This window comes from Aotus nancymaae, unplaced genomic scaffold (genome assembly GCF_030222135.1).
Source record: "Aotus nancymaae isolate 86718 unplaced genomic scaffold, 86718_ANA_hifiasm-v0.15.2.pri h1tg000057l, whole genome shotgun sequence".
Taxonomy (NCBI): Eukaryota; Metazoa; Chordata; class Mammalia; order Primates; family Aotidae; genus Aotus; species Aotus nancymaae.
This window is the reverse complement of record NW_026988471.1, coordinates 68,235,619-68,259,707: the sequence shown is the minus strand read 5'-3', so window position 1 is coordinate 68,259,707 and position 24,089 is coordinate 68,235,619. Positions and strand designations below refer to the sequence as shown.

The following is a 24,089-nucleotide window of genomic DNA, read 5'->3' as shown; positions in this document are numbered from 1 at the left end:
GGATCACTTGAGGTAAGGAGATCGAGACCAGCCTGACCAACATGGTGAAACCCTGTTTCTACTAAAAAAAAAAAAAAAAAAAAAATTAGCCACGCATTGTGTCATGCGCCTGTAATCCAAGTTACTTGCGAGGCTGAGGCAGGAGAATTGCTTGAACCTGGGAGGCAGAGGTTGCAGTGAGCCAAGATCGTGCCATTGCCCTCCAACCTAGGCGACAGATTGAGACTCTGTCTCAGAAAAAACAAACAAACTGATACACTGCAGTCCTCACCCCACTCCCCACTCTGTTTTTTGTTTGTTTTTGAGATGGAGTCTTGCTCTTTTGCCCAGGCTGGAGTGCAATGGTGTGATCTCAGCTCAGTGCAGCCTCTACCTCCTGGGTTCAAGCCATTCTTCTGCCTCAGCCTCCGATTATCTGGGATTAAAGGCATGCCCAGTCTGTTTTTTTATGTCCCTTTTGTTAAGAATCATTCAACAAGTCCTTTGAAGTATTCCAGACTTCTCCTGCCTTCTCACTTATATTCTCAATTCCACTTCTCAATATCACTTATCTCTTTCTGCATTACCACTGTTTAGTTCAGGTGTTCTTCATTTTTGCTTTGCTGTAACTATAACTTTTGACAGCTGGTTTCTTCCTTCCGTTTCTCTCCCTCTAATTCTTTCTCTACACTGTTTCTAGAAGGACTTTGCTAAACATTTTTGCTGAATCACTTCTCTGCTGACAGGACAAAGTGTTTTCCCAGTATCTTCAGGGTAGCTTTTTCAAATTCCTTAGCAACTTAAGGATTCTTTTAAGAGATGTGTTCCCTGACCTTCCCTCCTTAGCCACCTTCTCAGGTGGGTGCCCATCTTTTGCATTTCTCCATTGTACTCCAATTGTAACCTGTGGTATTTTTATTATAATTCATAATCATGCTGAATTATTTTTTCCTTGTCTATCTTCTTGATAGACTTTGAAATTTGAGGACAGGAATTGAGTTCTTTTTATTTTTGTCTCTAGCAGCTATCCTGGTTTTTGACACACAGTAGGTTTTCAGTAGATGTTGAATTGGTAAATAAGTGGATTATTTAGATGAGTATTTTTTTATTTAAAAATTTATGCCTCATATTAATAATTTTATCAGTAGCCAGTTTCTAAATCTTGTTCTTTTACTTATGATGGTTTAGGTGTGGGAGTTGATGGAGGCAATGACAAAGATTGGGAAGCCAATGCCTGTAAAATCCAGCTTATTAAGAAGAAAGGAAAAGTTAAGGCACTGGATGAAGAAGTTCACAGTAATGTACTTAGTTTGATTTTTGTCCCACCTCCCCTTCTCTTCCTTTTCCCCTCCCCATTCCCCACCAAGTTACTCCCTCCCCTCATATTTTGAGACCCATTTTAATGATAATGGTCTGTAACATTAAAGGGAGGGAAGAAAAGTAGTTTTGTTACCGTCTAGACTAGTTTTAAAAAGTGCCTGAACCTGAAAAATAATGATTGCAACTAGGGAAGGAAATTAGTTAGGCATATTACCTTCAGCGCAAGCTTGAATATTAAATCAAGTAGCTTCAGAGCCACCATTCCTGAGTAAGAGCCTTTCATAGGACAAAAGGTATTTTTAGTGGTGACCTTATACATGTGTCTTCACTTGCTAATTGTCTTCGCTTTAGACTAAATGCCTAACTTGGATGTAGTCAATTTGGACAGTGCACCTTTTAGTAGGTCTGATATAATCTGTTAAGGATCATGTTTTCCCTCACAGTTTTTTCTCTGGCATAAGGAGTTGTCAGAGATGTATGCCCCATCAAAGAGATTTACTTCTCAGTATTTAGATCATAACATTATGCTTGCACATTTTATTTTTGCACAAGAAACTTGAAAACAAAGCAAACTTTGAAGTAGACTGATTGAAAAAATATTTTTAAAATTCTCCACAAAACCCAGGAAACAGCAAGTATTTTATGTACCTACTCAAATGAATGCCATCATAATCATTGTGAAAGAGTACAGGTAGAGGAAAATGATGGATTTTGTTTTTTTTTCCCACATAAGCCATACATTTAGCTTTGTAGTACTTGTTTAACAAATTAAATCAATACTTATTTTGCCTGTATTGTAGTGTAAGATTAGCTGGGGTAAAGCAGACACCCAAATAACTACACTTCAAAAACAATAGTATAAATATCTACTGTGTGTTATACACATACAGGTATACATCCTGTATACCAGGCTGATTACAGTGGGTTCTGTAGGAGAGAACAGACATTGCTGTGAGATTCAGGGGAGAGTTCCCACAAGTTGATGAGACTGGGACTACATAGAGAATGATTGCTGATTTTATTTGGTCAGTGAATATGTGAAGGGAGGATCTTCTCAGTAGAATAGCATAGCTAAAGATAAGAATAGGGTTGGCAGGTTTGTTGATGGAATGGTAGTAGTCCTTTTTATTTCCATTATTGATGGACAAATATGGGAGGCTAGAAAGGCAGATGTGACCAGAATCACCAGTTTTGAATGTCAGCATATTGAAACATGCCTCTTCAGCAGTAAACTCTTTTTGTTTTTGTTTTTTTTTCTTTGAGATGGAGTCTTGCTACAGTGCACAGGCTGGAGTGCAATGGCGCAATCTTGGCTCACTGCAACCTCCACCTCCCGGGTTCAAGTGACTCTTCTGTCTCAGCTTCCCGAGTAGCTGGAATTACAGATGCATGCCACCATGCCTGGTGAATTTTTGTATTTTTGGTAGAGATGGGGTTTCACCATATTGGCCAGGCTGGTCTTGAACTCCTGACCTCAAGTGATCCACCCGCCTTGGCCTCCCAGAGTACTGGGATTACAAGCATGAGCCACTGTACCTGGCCAACTGGTTTATTTTTCAAGTGTAGTTATTGGGTATCTGCTTTATTCCTAATTTTTTTTTTTTTTTTTTCAAAGAAGTAATCTTGCTCTGTCACTCAGGCTGGAGTGCAGTGACAGATCTTGGCTCACTGCAACCTCTGCTTCCTGGTTTAAGCAGTTCTCCTGCCTCAGCCTCCTAAGTAGCTGGGTTTACAGGCATGTGCCACCACACTGGGCTAATTTTTGTATTTTTAGTAGAGATGGGCTTTCGCCGTGTTGGCCAGGCTGGTCTTGAACTCCTGACCTCAGATAATCCACCTTCCTCGGTCTCCCAAAGTGCTAAGATTGTAGGCCTGAGCCACCGTGACTGGCCAACCCCTAGCTAATCTTACCCTACAATAACATGCAAAGTAAGTATTGAGTGAATTTACTGTCTATAGATGGAAACTTGCAGATATTGCTGGTGAATTGGTAACTGGTAAATCATTTTAAAGAGCAGTCTGGCAATATCTGCATGGGAAATGCCTATACCCTGAGACCAAGCACTTTCACTCTTGGATATATACTTGAAGGAAACACAATGAACAAGGTGACATGACAACAAGATTCATTGTTGCAAAATTTAGAAATAGCCTAAATGTCTATAAATAAGGGAATGGGATGATATAATAAGTTGTATATGCTGGGCGTGGTGGCTCACGCCTGTAATCCTAGCACTTTGGGAGGCCGAGGCAGGTGGATTGCCTGAGATCATGAGTTTGAGACCAGCCTGGGCAACATGGTGAAACTCATCCCTACCAAAATACAAAAAGTTAGCCAGGCATGGTGGCGTGTGCCTGTAGTCTAAGCTACTTGGAAAAAAAAAGTTGTATATGATAGTGAATGGCCATATGTAGCCTTTGAAAGGACTGCACTGAATCTGGTTCTGCATATAGGAACATGGATAATTCCTGGCATGTAAAGTATAGGACATTTAAAAACACAAAACAGTACTATCATTTATGGTCTCATGTTAACATAATCATAGTTTAAAAGGCATGAGTAGTAAGACTGTGTCAACTTGAGAATCCCCTGGGGAGGAAGTGAATGAGATGGGGATATAAAGGAGATATCAACTGCATTTTTTATGTTTATTTCAAGTTTCCCTATACAACATTGATTTTTTTTTTACATTTTAGATCTTAAAAAAATATGTAAAGCACAAATGACTAGATGTTTTGTTAACTCTGAGTGTGGGCATTTGGATGTTTATTATTCCCAGCAAATTTAAATATGTTTGAAGTATTTTTTTAAAAAGGGGAACATGACATCTGAGAAAAGGCAGGCAGAGGGCAAGAAGCCGTGGAGTAGAGGTGGGGTAAGATAGAAGATGCAAATCAGGAAATTATTGAAGCACTGCAGTTCAAGAAGACTAAGACACAGGCAAGGAGTTAGCCTTTAAAAGAAAGAGTGTACTCTAGGAATCAAAGGTGAAATACAAACTAAACAAAGCAGACAATTACCAAGTAAAAGTTAAAAGCTGAGTAAAGTGGAATTGAGGGACTACAGGTATTGAGCCTTAGAATAGTAAAGTTATGAGCTGTCAGGGAACCGGATTGAACTATCAGTTTAATGATTATTTTTCTTACTAACTATTAGGTAATAATTAGGTCATAATTTTTTTCTTACTAGATATTAGGTAGTGTTCCTATGGCAACAGTAAAATAAAGGTATGGTAATTACCATGAATTTGAAATGGATTCTATATACAGAATCTTGTGACTTTCTCCAATATTGCTTGCCAGCATGTGCAGGGAGATACTGCTTTAATTACAGTTAGCTTAAAAAAGTAGTCAAAGAAATGTTTTCATTTCTTGCCTTATCCTGTTGAATAATGGTAAACAGTAATCCTTTGGTGGGCGCCTATAATCCCAGCTACTTGGGAGGCTGAGGCAGGAGAACATAGGAGGTGGAGGTTGCAGTGCGCCAAGACTGTGCCATTGCACTCCAGCCTGGGCAAAAAGAGTGAAACTCCGTCTCATAAAAACAAAAAAAAAAAAAGAAAAAGAAAAAGAAAAAAAAGCAGTAATCCTTTTTTTGAGGAGATCATTTATCAGGTTGCCTTAATTATTCAGAAGACAGTTAAGCAAGGAAAGAATACATGCATGATTTTATTCAGTGATAGATTGAGCCATCCAACAAAAATTTATCTGTAATGTATACCTTTTAGTGCTTAGGATTCAAAAATAATAAGGTAGGCTGCTGTTTTTGTAGAATTCAAATTCTAGTGGAAGATGTCATAAATGTAATAGTACAACAGAATATACTATTTTATTTATTTATTTATTTATTTACTTACTTACTTTTGAGATGGAGCCTTGCTCTTTCACCCAGGCTGGAGGGCAGTGGCATGATCTTGGCTCACTGCAACATTCCCTTCTCAGGTTCAAGTGATTCTCCTACCTCAGCCTCCCGAGTAACTGGGATTACAGGCATGTGCCACCACGCCCGGCTAATTTTTGTATTTTTAGTAGAGACAGAGTTTCACCATGTTGGCCAGGCTGGTCTTGAACTCCCAACCTCAAGTGATCTACCCGCCTTGGCCTCCCAGAGTGCTACGATTACAGGCATGAGCCATGATGCCCAGCCAGTTTGCTCTTAATTTAGACCTAATTCTGATAAACTTTGTTATCTGCATTCTTAGCCAAATGAAGTTTGTATTTAGGAAATTAAAAGAAGGACATTACTAGTTAATAACTGGAGCTGTCCATTTTTTTTAAGATGCAGCAAGAAAAGATAGCTTATATGAAAAATAAGTTACTTTTCACAATAAAGAAACATCGGCCTATGCCGATATCCCAGTAGCCCCATACTTTCATAGCATTGCTGTGTTCTCAAATACCTGTTTGATTTAGAGGCACTCCATAATTGCAGTTTATATTGTGAGATGTGTGTACATTCACCAGAGACCAAAGAAATTGCAGTCATAAGGTTGTGTGTCATTGGGAAAATGAATTTATTTTTGCATGTTTAATTAAATTGATAAGGATTTTTTAAGACAAGAATTAAATACAGATTTTAAAAATTACAATAATTGTTTTTATCCTTAACTCTTGAGTTTTCATATCTGTAGGAAACTTGAAAGAATAGTACATTATTACCTATATATACTTCATCTAACTTTATCAGTTATTAACATTTTGTCATGTTTGCTTTAACTTTATATTAGTTTTTTTGTTGTTATTGAAACCATTTGCCCTCAATATTTGAGTTGCATAAACTCTTAAGTCTTTATCTTTATTTTTAATTTTTGTGTGTAAATAGTAAATGTATATATTTACTGGATGAATGAGATGTTTTGATACAGGCATATGATGCATTCCTAAGTCGCCCAGACTGGAGTTCAGTGGCGTGATCTTAGCTCACTGTAACCTCCGCCTCCTGAGTTCAAGCAATTTTCCTGCCTTAGCTTCCGGAGTAGCCGGGATTACAGGCATGCACCACCATGCGAATTTTTGTAGTGGTAGTAGAGATGGGGTTTCCCCACGTTGGCCAGGCTGGTCTTGAACTCCTTCCTCTGGTTATCTGCTTGCCTTGGCCTTCCTTAGTGTTGGGATTACAGGCGTGAGCCACCGTGCCTGGCCTCCTAAGTTTTTTAATCACTATTTTGAATATGCCTGATCTTCAGTTTCAATGATTGTATATTCCAAGTGAGCAGCATTGTAATAATTATATTTAAATATAGCTTATAGCATTATCTCTGCAGCATGATTTAATACTGAAATTTTTCATTTCCTCTTCTTCAGAGCAACAGGATATGGATTTGGATATAGAATTTGATGTACACCTTGGAATAGCTCATACCCGTTGGGCAACACATGGAGAACCCAATCCTGTCAATAGCCACCCCCAGCGCTCTGATAAAAATAATGGTATGGAAAGATTTTTCGTGCTTTGGAATGATTGTGGAAGCCTAATAATGGGGGCAGAATGAAGGCTTTTAGATTTTCATTATTTTAATTTTTTTTCATCTGGAAAATTTCGAACGTTCAGAAGTAGTAGAGAGTATATAGAGCTGAGAGTGCTGGCTCACGCCTGTGATCCTAGCACTTTGAGAGGCTGAGGTGGGAGGATTGCTTGAGTCCAGGTGTTCATGATCAGCCCTGGCAACATAGTGAGATCCCATGTCTACAAAAAATAAAATTAATTAGGCATGGTGGCTCATGCCTGTAGGCCCAGCTACTTGGGTGGCTGAGGTGGGAGGATCATTTAAGCCCAGGAGGTTGAGGCTGCAGTGAGCCATGGTCAGGTCTCATGCCATTGCCCTCTAACCTGGGGCAACAGAATGAGACCCTTTCTGTCCACCATGCCCAGCTAATTTTTGTGTTTTTAGTAGAGATGGGGTTTTGCTATGTTGGCCAGGCTGGTCTTGAACTTCAGCCCTCAGGTGATCCTCCCGCCTTGGCCTCCCAAAGTGCTGGGATTACAGGCATGAGACACTGTGCCTGGCTGAGAATTTTTGTTACTGTTTTTGTCCTTAGGGCATATCTCTGTAGGAATGTGTAATCAAATTACTGTGTTTTAGAGTTACTTGGGATAGTCTTTCTCCATGCAGTTGTGCTACTGGGCTGGATATGTGTTACTTTAATATTTTCATTTTTTAGTTTTTAGTTTTAAGGATTGATATTCTTTAAAAAAATAAATGTTATTTATAATTATTTAAAATATTACATAATTCTGAAGTTATATCTGTAAAACAAGACATATTAAAAGAAGTCTTCCCAACACTTTGAGAGGCTGAGATGGATGGATTGCTTGAGCCCAGGAATTTGAGACCAGCATGAGCAACATGGTGAAACTCCATCCCTACAGAAAATACAAAAATTAGTTGAACAGTGGCATTCACCTATAGTCCTAGCTACTTGGGAGGCTGAGGCGGGAGGATCACCTGAGGCTGGGGTTGAGGCTGCAGTGAACTGTAATTGTGCCACTGTACTGCAGCCTGGGCGACAGAGTAAGACCGTGTCTCAACAACAAAACAAGTCTAGACTCTTCTGTTTCCTCTTATTCTCCCTGTAGATAACATTAACCAATTTTTTGAGTCTGTTCTTTCATTAAAAAAAAAAAAAAAGCGATCCAAGATGGCTGATCACTAGCGGCTTGGGCTCATAGCTCCCAGTGAAAGCGCAGAGAACGAGAGGACGCCACACTTTCAGACGAATTTTTGTTGCTCACGGATGAAGAGATTCCCAGCGGAGGAGCCCCACGGGTCGCTAGGGCAACTCTTGTGGCCAGTGCGGCGGTTTTGCTGGCGCCTCAGCACAGCAGTTCTTGGTGCAGAGTCCGGAGATTCCCGGGCAGAAAAGCACCATCAATCTTAACACCGCTGTTTTGGACGGCGCAGTGGATTGCTCAGATTTCGGCGCTGGGAATAAACAAGTTGGATGTCTGCTCAGAGACCTAGTTAGAAAGTCAGTAATTACAAAGATGACAGAGGGATAAATATATAATGAAGGGAAGAAACCAGCCTAAAAAGGCAGAGAATACTCAAAATCAGAATGCCTCTCCCTCTACAGGGGATCACAGTTCCTCATCAGCAACGGAACAAGGCTTAATGGAGAACGAGTATGTTCCATTAACAGAAGCAGGTTTCAAAAGGTGGGTGATAAGAAACTTCTGTGAATTAAAAGAACTTGTTCTAACCCAATGCAAAGAAACTAAGAACCTTGAAAAAAGGTTTGATGAAATGCTAACGAGAATGGACAATTTAGAGAGGAATATAAGTGAATTGATGGAGCTGAAAAACACAACACGAGAACTTCGCGAAGTATGCACAAATTTAAACAGTCGAATTGATCAAGCAGAAGAAAGGATATCAGATGTTGAGGACCAGCTTAGTGAAATGAAACGAGAAGACAAGATTGGAGAAAAAAGGACAAAAAGGAATGGACAAAAAGGACAAAAAGTCTCCAGGAAATATGGGACTATGTGAAAAGACCTAATTTACGTTTGATAGGAGTACCTGAATGTGACGAAGAGAATGAATCCAAGTTGGAAAATACTCTTCAGGACATCATTCAGGAAAATTTTCCCAACCTAGCAAGGCAGGGTAATATTCAACTCCAGGTAATACAGAGAACACCACAAAGATATTCTTCAAGAAGACCAACCCCAAGGCACAGAATCGCCAGATTTATTAGGGTTGAAATGAAGGAGAAAATACTAAGGGCAACCAGAGAGAAAGGTCAGGTTACCCACAAAGGGAAACCTATCAGACTTAACAGCAGATCTCTCAGCAGAAACCCTACAAGCCAGAAAAGAGTGGGGACCAATATTTAACATCCTTAAAGAAAAGAACTTTCAACCCAGAATTTCATATCCAGCCAAACTAAGCTTTACAAGCGAAGGAAAAATTAATTTTTTTGCTAACAAGCAAGTACTTAGAGACTTCACCACCACCAGGCCTGCTTTACAAGAGCTTCTGAAAGAAGCACTATACATATAAAGGAACAATCAATATCAGCCTTTCCAAAAATATATCAAAAAGCAAAGAGCATCAACACAATGAAAAATTTACACCAACTAATGGGCAAAACAGCCAGCTAGCATCAAATGGCAGTATTAAACTCATATATATTCAAATTGGATAAAAAGCCAAAACCCATCGGTATGCTGCATCCAGACCCATTTCACATGCAACGATACACAAAGACTCAAAACAAAGAGAAGGAGGAAGATTTACCAACCAAACAGAGTAAAAATAAACAAATAAATAAAAAGCAGGAGATGCAATTCTCGCCTCTGATAAAATAGACTTTAAAGCAACAAAGATCAAAAGAGGCAAAGAAGGATATTACATAATGGCAAAAGGATCAATGTAACAAGAAGAGCTAACGATTCTATAGATCAACGAGACAGAAAATTAACAAGGACATCCAGGACTTGAACTCAGACCCGGAACAAGTAAACTTAATAAACATTTATAGAACTCTCCACTTCAAATACACAAAACATACATTACCACCTCACACCTATTCCAAAAGTGACTACATAATTGGAAGTAAATCACTACTCAGTAATCGCATAGCATTTCATAGGTTTAAATGAAATATTGGTTGGCTACTTGTTTGTTATTTTCTTCCCTTATTCCTTCCTGTGTACATCATTAAGTATAATTATTGGTATAAAAGAGGTTTTCAATACCCATTTCTAAACTGGGTATTGAAATGGTATTTCTAAACCATTCTAGCCTGGGCAAGAAAGCAATACTCCCATTCTCTCTGTCTCTTTCTCTTCCTTTTTCTTCTTCTTCTTCATTCTTTTTTTTTTCTTTCTTTCTTTTTTTAAAAAAAAAAAAAAAAAAGAGAATATGACTGCCAGAGGGAAAATAATTCTATTCATGCTGGTTTGCTTAAAAAAAAAAGAAAAAAAAAAAAAAAGCAAATACATGCAGAATACATACAAAAGTGCGTATGTGTGTATTTATCCCTCCCCATTTTTTTCCCTTTTATTTTAGTGACAGGGTCTCACTCCTCCACCCAGGCTGAGTATAGTGGTGGGATCATAGCTCCCTGTAACCTCAAATTCTTGGGCACAAGTGATCTTCTTGCCTGAGTCTCCTGTAGTAGGATCACAGGCTTGCACCACCACACCCAGCTAATTTATTTTATTTTTGTAGAGATAAGGGTCTTGCTTTGTTGCCCAGGCTGGTTACAAACTCCTGGACTCAAGTAGTCTTTCCATCTCAGCTTCCCAAAGTGCTGAGATTACAGACATGAGCCATTGCACCCAGCCCTTTTTGGTTTTTAATTTAATTCAGAAGGTGCCTATTTAGGCTTCTTGTGCTTCAGTAATTACTATTGAATTTGATTACAATACTAGCAATCATTTAGACTTTTGACATAAGGCCTTTATAAAAGATTCCCGAAAACTTACGTCTAGATTATGTTTTGAGAATTTGGCTTTAAGTTAAAGCCTTTTAATTAGTTATTTATGAATCTCTTTGTTCTAAGATTGATATATATATATATATATATTTTGGAGATGGAGTCTTGCTCTTTTTCCCAGGCTAGAGTGCAATGGCATGATTTGGGCTCACTGCAACCTCCACCTCCCGGATTCAAGTGATTCTTCTGCCTCAAGCTTCCCAAGTAGCTAGGATTATAGGCTCACGCCACCACGCCTAGCTAATTTTAAAATTTTTAGTAGAGATGAGGTTTCACCATGTTCACCAGGCTGGTCTTGAATTCCTGACCTCAGGTGATCCGCACATCTCAGCCTCCCAAAGTGCTGGGATTACAGGCATGAGCCACCACATCTGGCAAGTTTTTTATAAATTTATTTTTTAGTTGCTATCATCTTCTCAAAAATCTAGTGAAAATGTTTATTATTTGGTTTCTAATTACTGTCAGCCAAAATGTCAGATCTTTATGTATATTAAGAACATTGCGGGTGCTGGGTGTGGTGGCTCAGGCCTGTAATCCCAGCATTTTGGGAGGCTGAGGCATGTGGATCACCTGAAGTTAGGAGTTCAAGACCAGCCTGGCCAACATGGGAAAACCCCATCTCTATTAAAAATACAAAAATCAGCAGGGTATGGTAGCATGCACCTGCATTCCCAACTACTTGAGAGGCTGAGCCAGGAGAATCGCTTCAACTTGGGAGGCAGAGGTTGCAGTGAGCCCAGATTGTGCCACTTCACTCCAGTCTGGGTGACAGAGCAGGACTTTGTCTCAAAAAAGAAAAAACATTTTGGCCTTGCATAGTGGCTCATACCTGTAGTCCCAAGGCACTGGAAGGTTGAAGTGGGAGGATTGCTTCAGCTCAGGAGTCTAGCCTGGGCAACATAGTGAGACTCTGTCTCTGCAGAAAAATAAAAAAATTAGTTGAGTGTGATCATGCGTGCCTGTAATACCAGCTTCTTGGAAGGCTAATGTGGGAGAATCACCTGAGCCCAGGAGGTCAAGGCTGCAGTGAGTCATGACTGAGCTACTGTACTCCAGCTTGGTGACAGCAACATCCTGTCTCAAAAAAAAAAAAAAAAAAAAAAAAAAACAGAATATTTTGATAATTAAAATAAAATTTAATTTAGCAGTAATTTTCCTCCTAACTGAAATGGACTTTGAGTAATAAATCCAGGATTGGTAGTTTTTTGTTTTGTTTGTTTTGTTTTGTTTTTATTGACCAGACTGGAGTGCAGTGGCGTGATCTCAGCTCACTGCAACCTCTGCTTCCCAGATTCAAGTGATTCTCCTGCCTCAGCCTCCCGAGTAGCTGGGATTACAGGCTTGTGCCACAACGCTCAGCTAATTTTTTGTATTTTTAGTAGAGATGAGGTTTTGCCATGTTGGCCAGGATGATCTTGAACTCCTGACCTCAGGTTATCCACCTGCCTCAGACTCCCAAAGTGCTGGGATTACAGGTGTGAGCCATCATGCCCAGCCGGATTGGTAGTTTTTATGTACCATCAGTGGCTACCAATAATAATATCGTCAATTCTTGATTATCTGTTCTTACAGTTTTGAAAGTCAGTTAACTTAAAAAAGATAAAAATTATCCCATAATCATATTTATCTCTTCTTGGAATGATATTTTAACATTATTTTTCTGACATTCCATGACTTATCTGGATCTCAAACAAGTAAATTTAACTATAGAACTGATTGTCTGGTTTTTCTTAGCAAGTTCCTTAGTTTTAGTTATTAAACTGATTTAGTGTAAATCAGATTATTGTTTTAGTTTGAAAGGCCTTCACTTTAAACTTATACTCAGTTTGAAGGGTCTTCTTTTTAAACTTATACTCAAGAATGAATTACTATGAATGAATAAGAATAATACTTAGTTCAGCTCTCTCATTTTGCAAATAGGCAACAAACCCAATAAACTTGCTCCTTTCACATGGTAACATTTGATTAGTAGTTTAGCCACAACTGCAATTGTTATCTCTAGACTTCCTGTTTATTTCCCCACTATACCCACCGCCCCTGCACTGTGTGCTTTGGCTATGCCACATAAACAATGCTGCTGATCTACCTGATGATAATCTGGTAACAAGAAGTAGATGTAATTATCATGTTATAAATAACAAATAGTATGGCATATTACAGATTTTTTGACTTGAGAAGAATCTAGTTATAGCTATTTTAGGTTTATCAGACTTCTAACTTTTTTGTCATCAATACTTTTACCTCTTTTAGAATTTATTGTCATTCACAATGGAATCATCACCAACTACAAAGACTTGAAAAAGTTTTTGGTAAGTAAGGTCATCTCAAAAGACACCAGTCTTTGAGAATACTTCTAACAAGAGCAGTGAGGTTGGTTATTAGGATGTACACCATCATATAGGTGTCATCAAGTGATTCCTTAGATAATTTCAAGGGCATGGTGGTTTATTGGACTTTTCTTTGCTAGCAGTAGAACAATCTTGTTTTTTAATATGAAAAGGAAATAATATTTGACTGTAATATACATGACAAAAGGCTCAAATAAAATTGGAATTTTGTGGAGACATTGTTTGCATTGTGAGAGACTCTCATGTTTTAAAGTTCTTAGAATATATTAATATAAGAAGAATCAGGACAAACTAAATGAAAGTTCTGTGTTTTAGATATATACTATATAGTAATGGTCATAATGGCGACCTACATGAGTGCTTTCTTAGGGTTGTTCAACTGAACTTTCTGCAGTGATGGAAGACATAGTATATCTGGGCTATTCAGTATAGTAGCCACTGTCCATATGTGGCTGTTGAGCTAGTATGACTGAGGAACTGAATTTTAAATTTTATTTAATTTTGGTTAAATTTAAATAGCCACATACAGCTAATGGCTATTTATTGGACAGTGAGTTAAGTGTATGTTCAGTTATACAGTGTACCACACTGTTTTGGATTCACTCTAGTCAGATGGTGACTTTAATTTTGAATAATGGGGTATGGTGTTCAAAAAATATTACAAATTAGTGACATTTTTGAGGGAACAACTTTGTAGAAAAGATTTGTATTTCATGAATATTTTCTTAATTATATCTTTTTTTTTTCTTTCTACTTACAGGAAAGCAAAGGCTATGACTTTGAATCTGAAACAGACACAGAGACAATTGCCAAGCTTGTTAAGTATATGTATGACAATCGAGAAAGTCAAGATACCAGCTTTACTACTTTGGTGGAGAGAGTTATCCAACAACTGGTATTAAGCCACACTTTTAAAGATAATTATGCCAGCAATAATTATGAGAAACTTTCTGAAAATTAAGTTTGATAAGCAGGAACTGTGCTATTCTTTTTGAGTATTTTTGGCTTTTATTTCTCATATAACTATTCAACTTGAATAATTTTAAGACACTGTTTGGTTTATTGATTTCCCCTACTCTCCACTTAAAATTCTACTTACTTCATTCTGATTTAATGTCATGAGAATGAAAAATAATTGAAAATCAAAGTGTGTCTAAAAACTATGCATATATACACACATCCATACACACCACACGTGGATATGTACACAGTACACACAATGGAGGATTAGTTATTCCCTTGCTTCCTGTTCGTCCGAGTGTTCTTCTCAACCAGTAACTTAGCACAATGGTACCTTCAGTGAAACACAGTTTATATTCTGGGATGATGCCTGCATGTCTCTGAGCCAAAGAAGTCAGCTACTTATTTTTCCTTTCGGGGACTTTTCCTTGTCCCTGAAACTCTATTAAAAAGCATTTCCCAGCCCAAGAGAAAAGCAATATTCTTTTTGATTCCATTCAACATTCCTAATTAAAGATTAAAGATATCAAAGATCTACAGAAGTCTAAATTCATAGTGATACCTACATCCCTCTTCCCCACTCATAACTCTAGTTTTCCCATTTTAATGCCCAACTAAGGTCCAACCCTCACACTGTTCCCACCTGCATGCAAATCTTATATCTGTAGCAAAAAGAGGAAGCAGGAAGATGGAGAATGTGTAGCCCTATTCCTTCCCTTTTACCCAAGGCAGAGTGGAGTAGTGTGCCTTTTAGCCTCTTCTCCTTTCTAACAGACTTTGCCTTTTATTCATTGTATAATCCAGTTTGTGTTCCATAGTGGTTCTTCACTCTCCTATTTCGTGTTCCTCTTTTATCTGTTCTTAATTCCTGTAAGCCCTGTCTCTGAGGATTTGGGCTGATGGAGTTGTATGGTATGCATGTTAATAATTCTAATTATATATATTTATATCTCTTAATATTGAGGTCAGAAAGAGTGGAAGTTAACAGTGGTGTACAATTACTAGGGCAGAGAATAGGTTTTAGATTTTGATCTTGGGATCTTTTCTAATTCTGTCTTTCCTCTGATAATTCATAGTATGATAATATAGATAGGTGGATGATGGAGATAGGATCTATTGGTTGAGAAGTGTTCATAGCATGTACAAAGGGTGACTTTTTAAATTATCTGTTTTTGGAGTTGTTATCTATTGATCATATTTTGATCGTAGGCTTGGTTAAAAAAGTGGGTCTTGGATACACCAAAGCTTAGGAGTAAGTGTTTACGTAAATTTTAGACTTGTTTATAAACTGGCACAAAAGAGCATTTGTGTGAACCAAAAATTTCTGTGCTGAAGACAGTATGTTCTAGGCATTTTGGACTTATAATTGATTACAGTAAATATTGCTAATACATTTTTTTCCCTCCATAGGAAGGTGCTTTTGCACTCGTATTTAAAAGTGTTCATTTTCCTGGGCAAGCAGTTGGCACAAGGTACATATAACTCTAACAATGACTAATGTATTTCAACATATTTGAGTTACATGTTTATTCTTCATAGACTATAAATGACCCTTTATTACAAAGGCTCTGCCCTCTTTTAGATATATTCATGTGAGCATATTTTCACATGCTCCTTCTTGTCTGTTGTTTTACCACTCTTCCATTTAACAGAATCCCTTAAGAAAGCAAATACAGGCTGGGGATGGTGGCTTACTCCTGTAATCTTAGCATTTTGGGAGACTGAGGCAGGTGGATCACCTGAGATCAGGAGTTTGAGACCAGCCAGGCCAACATGGCAAAACCCTGTCTCTACTAAGAATATAAAAATTAGTCGGGCTTGGTGGCACAAGTCTGTAATCCCAGCCACTCGGGAGGCTGAGGCAGAATTGCACATGCCTGTAATCCCAGCTACTCTGGATGCTGAGGCAGAATTAGCAGAGTTACTTTGTGAATTTGGATATTGAATATTACCTAATAAGGTTAAAATATTAGCTTTCTCTGTATTTTTTGAAACATATGCTCTAGACAAATTCCTAGATAATTGTACCATCACTACTTTTTGTTAGGATATTTAGGCCTGATCGTGAAGTCCTAAGTGAGGCGCCCTAAAATATGGTAAGAGAGAGATATTTTTAATCTGAAGACAGGGTGACTAAGAAGAAGGTGCTACACCTTCCTATATTAGCCTTCTGTGCACAATTGAAAGGAAGGTTCCATTTCACATTACAAAGGAAAATAATTAAAATACACTGTTATAGAACAGGGGTTGGCAAACTTTTTTGAGTGGGCCGGATAGTAACTATTTTAGACTTTCTGGGCCATGTAGCCTGTGTAGCAACTACTTAATTTGTGGTTGTATTGTGAAAGCAGCTACAGAAAATAAGTAAAAGAGTGGGCATGGCTATGTTCCAAAATAACTGTATTTAATACAGTTTTTATTTGTCAATTATAAAAGAATTAAAAAAAAAAACCTGTATTAGACTTGGCATGGTGGCTCATGCCTATAATTCCAGCATTTTGGGAGGCTGAGATGGGTAGATTGCTTGATCCAAGGAGTTCTAGACCAACCTGGGCAACATGACAAAACCCCGTCTCTACCAAAAATAAAAAATTTAGCTGGGTGTGGTGTTGCGTGCTTGTAGACCCAGCTAATCAGGAGGCTGAGGCAAGGGGATCACTTGAGGCCTGGAGGTCAAGGCTGCAGTCAGCTGTGATTGCACCACTGCACTCCAGCCTGGGAGACAGAGCAAGGCCGATCTCAAAAAAACCAACCAAACAAAAACCCTTTATTTATAAAAATAACCCTGGGCTTCAGGTCAGTTTGCTGACCCTGATACAGAATTTTTTTTTTTTTTGGATATAGGATCTTGCTCTGTCACCCAGGCCAGAGAGCAGTGGTGCAATCTTGCTCACTGCAGCCTCCACCTTCCAGGCTCAAGCAGTTCTCCTACCTGAGAACAGCTCAAGCAGTTCTCAAGCCTCCTGAGTAGCTGAGACTACGGGCATGTGCCATCACACTTGGCTGATTTGGAGATGGGGTTTTGCTATGTTGCTGAGACAGGTCTTGAACTCCTGGGTTTAAGTGATCTGCCTGCCTTGGCCTCCTGAAGTTCTGGGATTACAGGTGTGAGCCACTACACCTGGCCCAGTACAGAATATTTTTTAAAAAATTCTGTTTATGTAGTTCTTTTTTATATCTGAACTTGAGCTTGGGGGGAGAATTTAAACATTTGAAGAATATTGGCTCATTAAATTTTATATCATTAGTCCATTATTTATAAAAATGGTTTAATTCTGACTGCTCTTCCAATTACAGGCGAGGCAGCCCTCTGTTGATTGGTGTACGGAGTGAACATAAACTTTCTACTGATCACATTCCTATACTCTACAGAACAGGTAAAATTTCCTCTACAAATGGAGTGCAGTAGTTATGAAGAATTATTTTCCTTAAGTTGGAATAAATGCCCTTTTGGTCAGATGGACATGTAAATATAGTTCTGTCTAGACATGAAAAAGATTTGTTTTTGTGAGTTCTCTGATGATTAGAATTTTTTTCTGTTGTGTATCCTTAGCTAGGACTCAGATTGGATCAAAATTCACACGGTGGGGATCACAGGGAGAAAGAGGTGGGAAATGCACTCTGCATGGATGGGGAAGATCTTATCCCCCCTTTTTTTTCTTTACTAATTCTTTTGTTCTTGGAGTGAATGAATGTGCTGGGCCTCTAAAAATGTGCTTATTTTATGGGGAAGCGTATTTTGACATTTTTCTAATTTGCAGAGTATATTTTGTGTGTCTGCTTTTGGCATTTAGAAAAGTGCTTTTGATAATTTCATTAAAATTTCTGAAATTTGAGAAAATAGTTGAAATTCTGAATTGTTTTTTCCTTTGTTTTAAAATCATGTAGGATATATGCTTAGATTAGGAAAAGAGCATTGTGTGCTAGGTTATTTTAGATTGACTAAGTGGTAGTTATTTGACTCATTTAGCCTAACTTTTAACTGAAATATGTTTAAATGGTCTTTATTTTATGCATGACATGTTACTGTTAGATTTACATTTGCTATCTTGATTGGCTTTATTTGAATTTGTAGTGATTGTTCTTTTATATTGTTTATGTGTAAAGTTTATTTTTTGTTTTTCTTATTTATTTACTTGGATGGAACTTTCCATATTGCTTTTTTTACAGAGCAGCTGGGAGAGACAGGGTCTTGTTCTGTTGCCCAGGCTGGAGTGCAGTGCAGTGGTGAGGTCATACTTCACTGCAATTTTAAACTCTTGGGCTCAGGCGATCCTCCTGCCTCAGCTTCTCAAATAGCTAGGAATACAAGTGTGTGCCATCATGCCCAGCTAATTCTTAGACAGGGTTTTGCTGTCTCAGCCAGGCTGGAGTGCAGTGGCTCAGTAATGGCTCACTGCAGCCTTGACTGCCTGGGCTCAAGTGATTCTCCCACCTCAGCCTCCTGCTGGGACCACAGGCATGTGCCACCAGCCCCACCTAATTTTTTATTTGTAGAGAGGAAGTCTCACTATGTTGGCCAGGCTATTCTCAAACTCTTGGCCTCAAGGGATCCTCCCACCTCAACCTTCCAAATTACAGAGATTATAGGAATGGGCCATTGTACCTGGCTCCTAGCTAACTGTAAATTTTTTGTAGAAATGGAGTCTTGCTATGTTGCCCAGGCTGCTCTTAAACTCCTAAACTCTACCCAGCTCAGCCTCCCAAAGTGTTGGTATCACAGGCGTGAGCCACTGTGCCCAGCCCAGAAGTGTTCTTTTCATTTAAACAGACATTGATACCTCAATTTTTTTTTTACTTGATTGATTGATTAATTGATTGATTGAAACAGAGTCTCACTCTGTGGCATGATCTTGGCTCACTGCAACCTCCACCTCCCGGGTTCAAGTGATTCTCATGCCTCAGCCTCCTGAGTAGCTGGGACCACCAGTGCACACCACCATGCCCGGCTAATTTTTGTATTTTTGGTAGAGATGGGGTTTTGCCATTCTGGGCAGGCTAGTCTCGAACTCCTGACCCCAGATGATTTGCCCGTCTCAGCCTCCCAAAGTGCTGGGATTATAGGCCTGAGTCACCGCGCCTGGCCTCAAATTCTTTTACATATTTTAATTAAATATACTTTGTTATTCGAAGAATGAAATTATCAATATTTGGAGAAAAAACAGTGAAACTCAAGCCTGCTAGGACATTTTATAAGCAAATGTAGTTGCATTTATTTTTAAAAAATGCTGAGCTCTCTTTTTACATGTATTTTTTAATTCACTTTTTTGTTTTTGTTTTTGAGATGAAGTCTTGCTTTGTCACCCAGGCTGGAGTGCAATGGCATGATCTCAGCTAACTGCAAGCTCTGCCTCCTGGGTTCAAGCAATTCTCCCACCTCAGTCTCCAGAATAGCTGGGACTACAGGCGTGTTCCACCACACTCAGCTAATTTTTTGTATTTTTAGTGGAGAGGGGGTTTCACCATGTTGGCCAGGCTGGTCTTGAACTCCTGACCTCAAGTAATCCACTTGCCTCAGCCTCCCAAAGTGCTGGGATTACAGGTATGAGCCACTGTGCCTGGCCTCAGTTTTTTAAACATACAATATCTACTCTTTTTCATGTAGTTTCTTGAGTTTTGTCAGATGTGAAGTTGTATAACTATCACCACAATCAACATACAGAACAATTTCATCACCCAAAAAGTTCCCTCAAGTTGTCCTCTGTCATCAACCCTTGTCCCATTCCCAGCCCTTGGCAAACACTAATATGTTACTTTTCTATAGTGTTACCTTTTCTTGGACGTCATCTTATACTTACTTTTTAAAGTTTGGCATCTTTGCTGTTAAATATGAATGGGAAAAGTTACTTTGTTTTCATGGCTAAATCATCAAGTAGTCACAGATGGTGGAAAACTTTGAATATACTTTTTTTGGCTTTTATTATTTTTAATAGATATATATTTATGTGGTGTAGTATATTTCATTCTTTTTTTTTTTTTTTTTGAGATGGAATTTCGCTCTTGTTGCCCAAGCTGGAGTGCAGTGGCATGATCCGGCTCACTGCAACCTCCGCCTCCCGGGTTCGAGCAATTCTCCAGCCTCAGCCTCCCAAGTATCTGGGATTACAGGCGTGCGCCACCACGTCCAGCTAACTTTGTATTTTTAGTAGAGACAGGGTTTCTCCATGTTGGTCAGGCTGGTATAGAACTCCCAATCTCAGGTGATCCGACTGCCTCGGTCTCCCAAAGTGTTGAGATTACAGGTGTGAGCCACCGTGCCCATCCTGGTGATGTAGTATATTTCAGTACATGTATAAAATGTATAATAATCAACTCAGGATAATCAGCACATTTGAATATACTTTTCTAATAATTATTATCAAGTCTGTCTTTATATGTGCATTTTAAAAGGATAGATAAAACACCAGTTTTTATAAGTATACTTGTGATGTTCTCTGGCTATTGTTTCCATAGTTCTAAGTTCTGTTATGTCTTGGCCTTGGAGAAAAGTGCATTTTTGTCTCTAGGACATTTATGTAGACTTCAACTAATAGATTTTTTCCTATATTAGGCTAATTTATAAAACTTTAGTATTCCAGTCTTGATGAAAAAAGTTATTAATGTCTTGACAAATTGAGATGTCATAATTCTGAAATACAAGAATTAAAAGGATATTAGCTTTGCAAAAGGATCCTCCTTTATTCTGACTTAAAGGAGGTGTAAGAAAACCCAAGTTAAAGAAAGGAGAGTTTCTTGTTTTATAAATATTATCTCTAACAGTGGGTGCCACATATGATATACCATGATTAGAGAGTGAGATGCATCTTTGTTTTGTTTTAAAATCAGAATTAGTGGAGACTAAAACTTGATTTGTTATGCTGACTTGCTGCTAAAATCTAGTGAGGTTTTGTTATGATATGATATAATAAAAATTAATTTGCTACTAGCCTCATTTTCTTTTTTTTTTTGGAGACAGAGTTTTTGCTCTGTTGCCTAGGCTGGAGTGCAATGGCACAATCTCGGCTCACTACAACCTCTGCCTCCTGGGCTCAAGTGATCCTCCTGCCTCAGCCTCTTGAGTATCTGAGATTACAGGCGCCTGCCACCATACCCAGCTAATTTTTGTATTTTTAGTAGAGGTGGGGTTTCACCACATTGGCCAGTCTGGTCTTGAACTCCTGACCTCAAGTGATCAATCTGCCTTGGCCTCCCAAAATGCTAGGATTACAGGCATGAGCCACTGTGTTCATTTTATTTTAATTGCACAATTTTGATATTTTAAATGCAATTTTTGTGATAATTATAGGTCTACAGATTTTATGTGTTAAGATCATCAAGTGTTGTATAAAGTTAAAATTAATTTATACTTTTGATTAAAAAAATTAATATTAAGGAATTACTTGTCTTTTACCTGGAAAAGAAATATTATATTAAAAAACATATAATGTAGCACATTTACCTGCCACACACTCTTTGATAGTTGCTACTTCACTGTACACTTTTTTTCTGTTTTTATTGGCTTATTGCATGGAAATAAGGTGATCTACCTGGCTTTTTAAATTTGCTAAAATTGTTTTGTGTTGCTATGGTTTTTTATGATTTTTTAGAAAATTATGCATATTTCTACATTGGACATGATTTTCTACATGTTTGCCAATTCATGTTAACTATATGCTTTAGGCAAAGACAAGAAGGGAAGCTGCAATCTCTCTCGTGTGGACAGTACCACTTGCCTTTTCCCAGTGGAAGAAAAAGCAGTGGAGTATTACTTTGCTTCTGATGCAAGGTGAGCTTCCTTGGTTGATTCAAAGAGATTTTTAGTAAAACTTGTCATGCTACAGGAAACCAAGAAGTCATTGTGTATTAGTCTAGTTGTGCTCTGTGAGAGAACTTTTTTTTGAAGATGGGACTACAAAGACACTTTTTCTCTCATTTCAAAGTGTGTAGGTCAGTTTATCAAGAACACTTCAGAGAATACTCCTTGAGACTTGTTGCAGTGTATTTTAGAGGTCTTACATTTTTTTCCTTATTTCAGGAGCCTTATCCAGGTTTTGTAGGGAGGAGATTCTAGATTAGAGAGTAAAATGGCTTAGTTAGTATCCCAGTCATTATAGCGTAGTTGCTAAACTATTGTAGTTTTATTGTAATGTAGATACTTATCTTTTACATTTAGAATTAATTGCAGCATAATCACTTTTATAAAGGGATAGTAGTAGACTAAGACATATTGAGAGAAAATGCAAGGGGATGTTTAAATGCATTTATAAATGAAATAGTAATGAGGATAAAATAAAATCACCCAAATTGCAAACAAGTATTTGAGTCATTCCCTGTGCCTGAAAATAAGAGAAAATAATAAAAATGAGAAAATACTGCCATTTAGGACTTCAGGGAATGTATTATCTCAGTGGGAAAACAAGCTTCACTCTTTAATATTTTTACAGGTGTGTAGTCAGGGCTAAGATGTGTAAGATTACACAGTTGACAGTTAATGGCTTAAATACACTGGAATTACAGAAACATATCAGCCTTTTCTCATTCATTTATACATTCATATTGAACACTCTGAGTAAAGCCATATGGTAGCCTTGGGAGATAATGGTGAGTAAAAATAAAAATATTAGTTGTCCTTAAGGAGCTCTTCCTTAATAAGGAGGCAAATTTTAAACAATAATCATACAAGTGTAGAATTCCAACTGTGACAAGAGCTGCAGAATGCGAGTAACAGAGAGATTTACCCTCCGGTGGGTAAATTTCTTTAAGGGAACGATATTTGAACTGAGAGTTAAGGAGAGATCAGGAGTTAATTAGGTGAAGAGATAGAGGGAGGAACATTCATTCTTTGTGAATGGCTCAGCCTGTGAGCATTCAGGATGGCTATGAGTGTGGCTGGAATAGAGAGTGAGAGGAAGCTTGGTGGGAGATGAAGCTGGAGAAGGAGCCATAGGGATTACGGTAAGGCACTTTGTTGTCTCTCTAAGAGCCAAAGGGAATCTGTCAGATGATTTGTTGAGTGAAGGAGAAATCTCTATTAGAGCTGTTGCCTTTTAATATCAATTTTGGCATAAATGGAGAGTGGATGGAGAGAGATTAAGAGAGAAAGTGGGTGTACAAATTGGGAGGTTGCTGCAGTAGTCCAGCCAGGGAGCTGATGGGAGTTTGTATTTGTCTGGTGGACATAGAAGCTTTGAGAGTATTTGGAAGTTAAAATTTCAGGATTTGGTGATGGATAGAATGAGGAGGAAATAACCGTGCTTTCTGATCCAGTCTATTTGGTTTAGGTTGCTGTGCAGAGATCCTTTTATTTTTTTGCCGCAGTGACCACCTTCCCCATACTTTCCTATAGGGGATGGCATTAGTAACCAGAAAGTTCTCTGATATACTGCAGAGTAATAGAGTTTATATTGAAATTTGGTTCTTGTATCCAAATGATAGTTTCATTTGTAATAATGATCTTTGGTTATTGATTGTAATATCTCCTTGAAAATTTTATAGTGCTGTCATAGAACACACCAATCGTGTCATCTTTCTAGAAGATGATGATGTTGCAGCAGTAGTGGATGGACGTCTTTCTATCCATCGAATTAAACGAACTGCAGGAGATCACCCTGGACGAGCTGTGCAAACACTCCAGATGGAACTCCAGCAGATTATGAAGGGTAAAAGTTTTTGTCATGTTATAGCTTGGTGTCATTAATGGAAAGAATATATTCTACTTCTTTTCCTAGCATATTGAATCGAATATTGAATGATGAGTGGAATCTTCCACATGATTAGTGAATAGTGAAGGGACAACTCTAGGAAAAGGGATGATTCTTTAGAGAAATTATTTGCTGGTTTTACAATTGTCTTCAAACTAAAGATTTGTTATTTCTAACATAAAAAAGAGATTATTAGCACTTGATACTTTATTTATTTTTATTTTTATTTTTATTTTTAGAGATGGGTTTCACCATGTGGCCATGCTGGTCTGGAACTCCTAACCTCAGGTGATCCATCCGCCTTGGCCTCCCAAAGTGCTGGTATTACAGGTGTGAGCCACTGAGCCTGGCCAACACT

General features: G+C 38.2%; 1 protein-coding gene across 2 annotated transcripts in view; it reads left to right on the top strand.

Moving 5' to 3' along the window:
• Nucleotides 1-24,089, top strand: part of GFPT1 (glutamine--fructose-6-phosphate transaminase 1) — a 67,958-nt gene that overhangs the window by 17,490 nt on the left and 26,379 nt on the right. The window contains exons 3-11 of one of the 2 annotated variants that reach the window (XM_012433958.3): nucleotides 1,168-1,275; nucleotides 6,604-6,729; nucleotides 12,994-13,052; nucleotides 13,852-13,986; nucleotides 15,462-15,523; nucleotides 17,349-17,428; nucleotides 17,605-17,658; nucleotides 21,711-21,816; nucleotides 23,526-23,689. In XM_012433958.3, the coding sequence (XP_012289381.1) occupies nucleotides 1,168-1,275; nucleotides 6,604-6,729; nucleotides 12,994-13,052; nucleotides 13,852-13,986; nucleotides 15,462-15,523; nucleotides 17,349-17,428; nucleotides 17,605-17,658; nucleotides 21,711-21,816; nucleotides 23,526-23,689 (894 nt within the window). The remainder of the gene's footprint in view (nucleotides 1-1,167; nucleotides 1,276-6,603; nucleotides 6,730-12,993; nucleotides 13,053-13,851; nucleotides 13,987-15,461; nucleotides 15,524-17,348; nucleotides 17,429-17,604; nucleotides 17,659-21,710; nucleotides 21,817-23,525; nucleotides 23,690-24,089) is intronic. The other variant, XM_012433959.2, reaches the window with a different exon arrangement.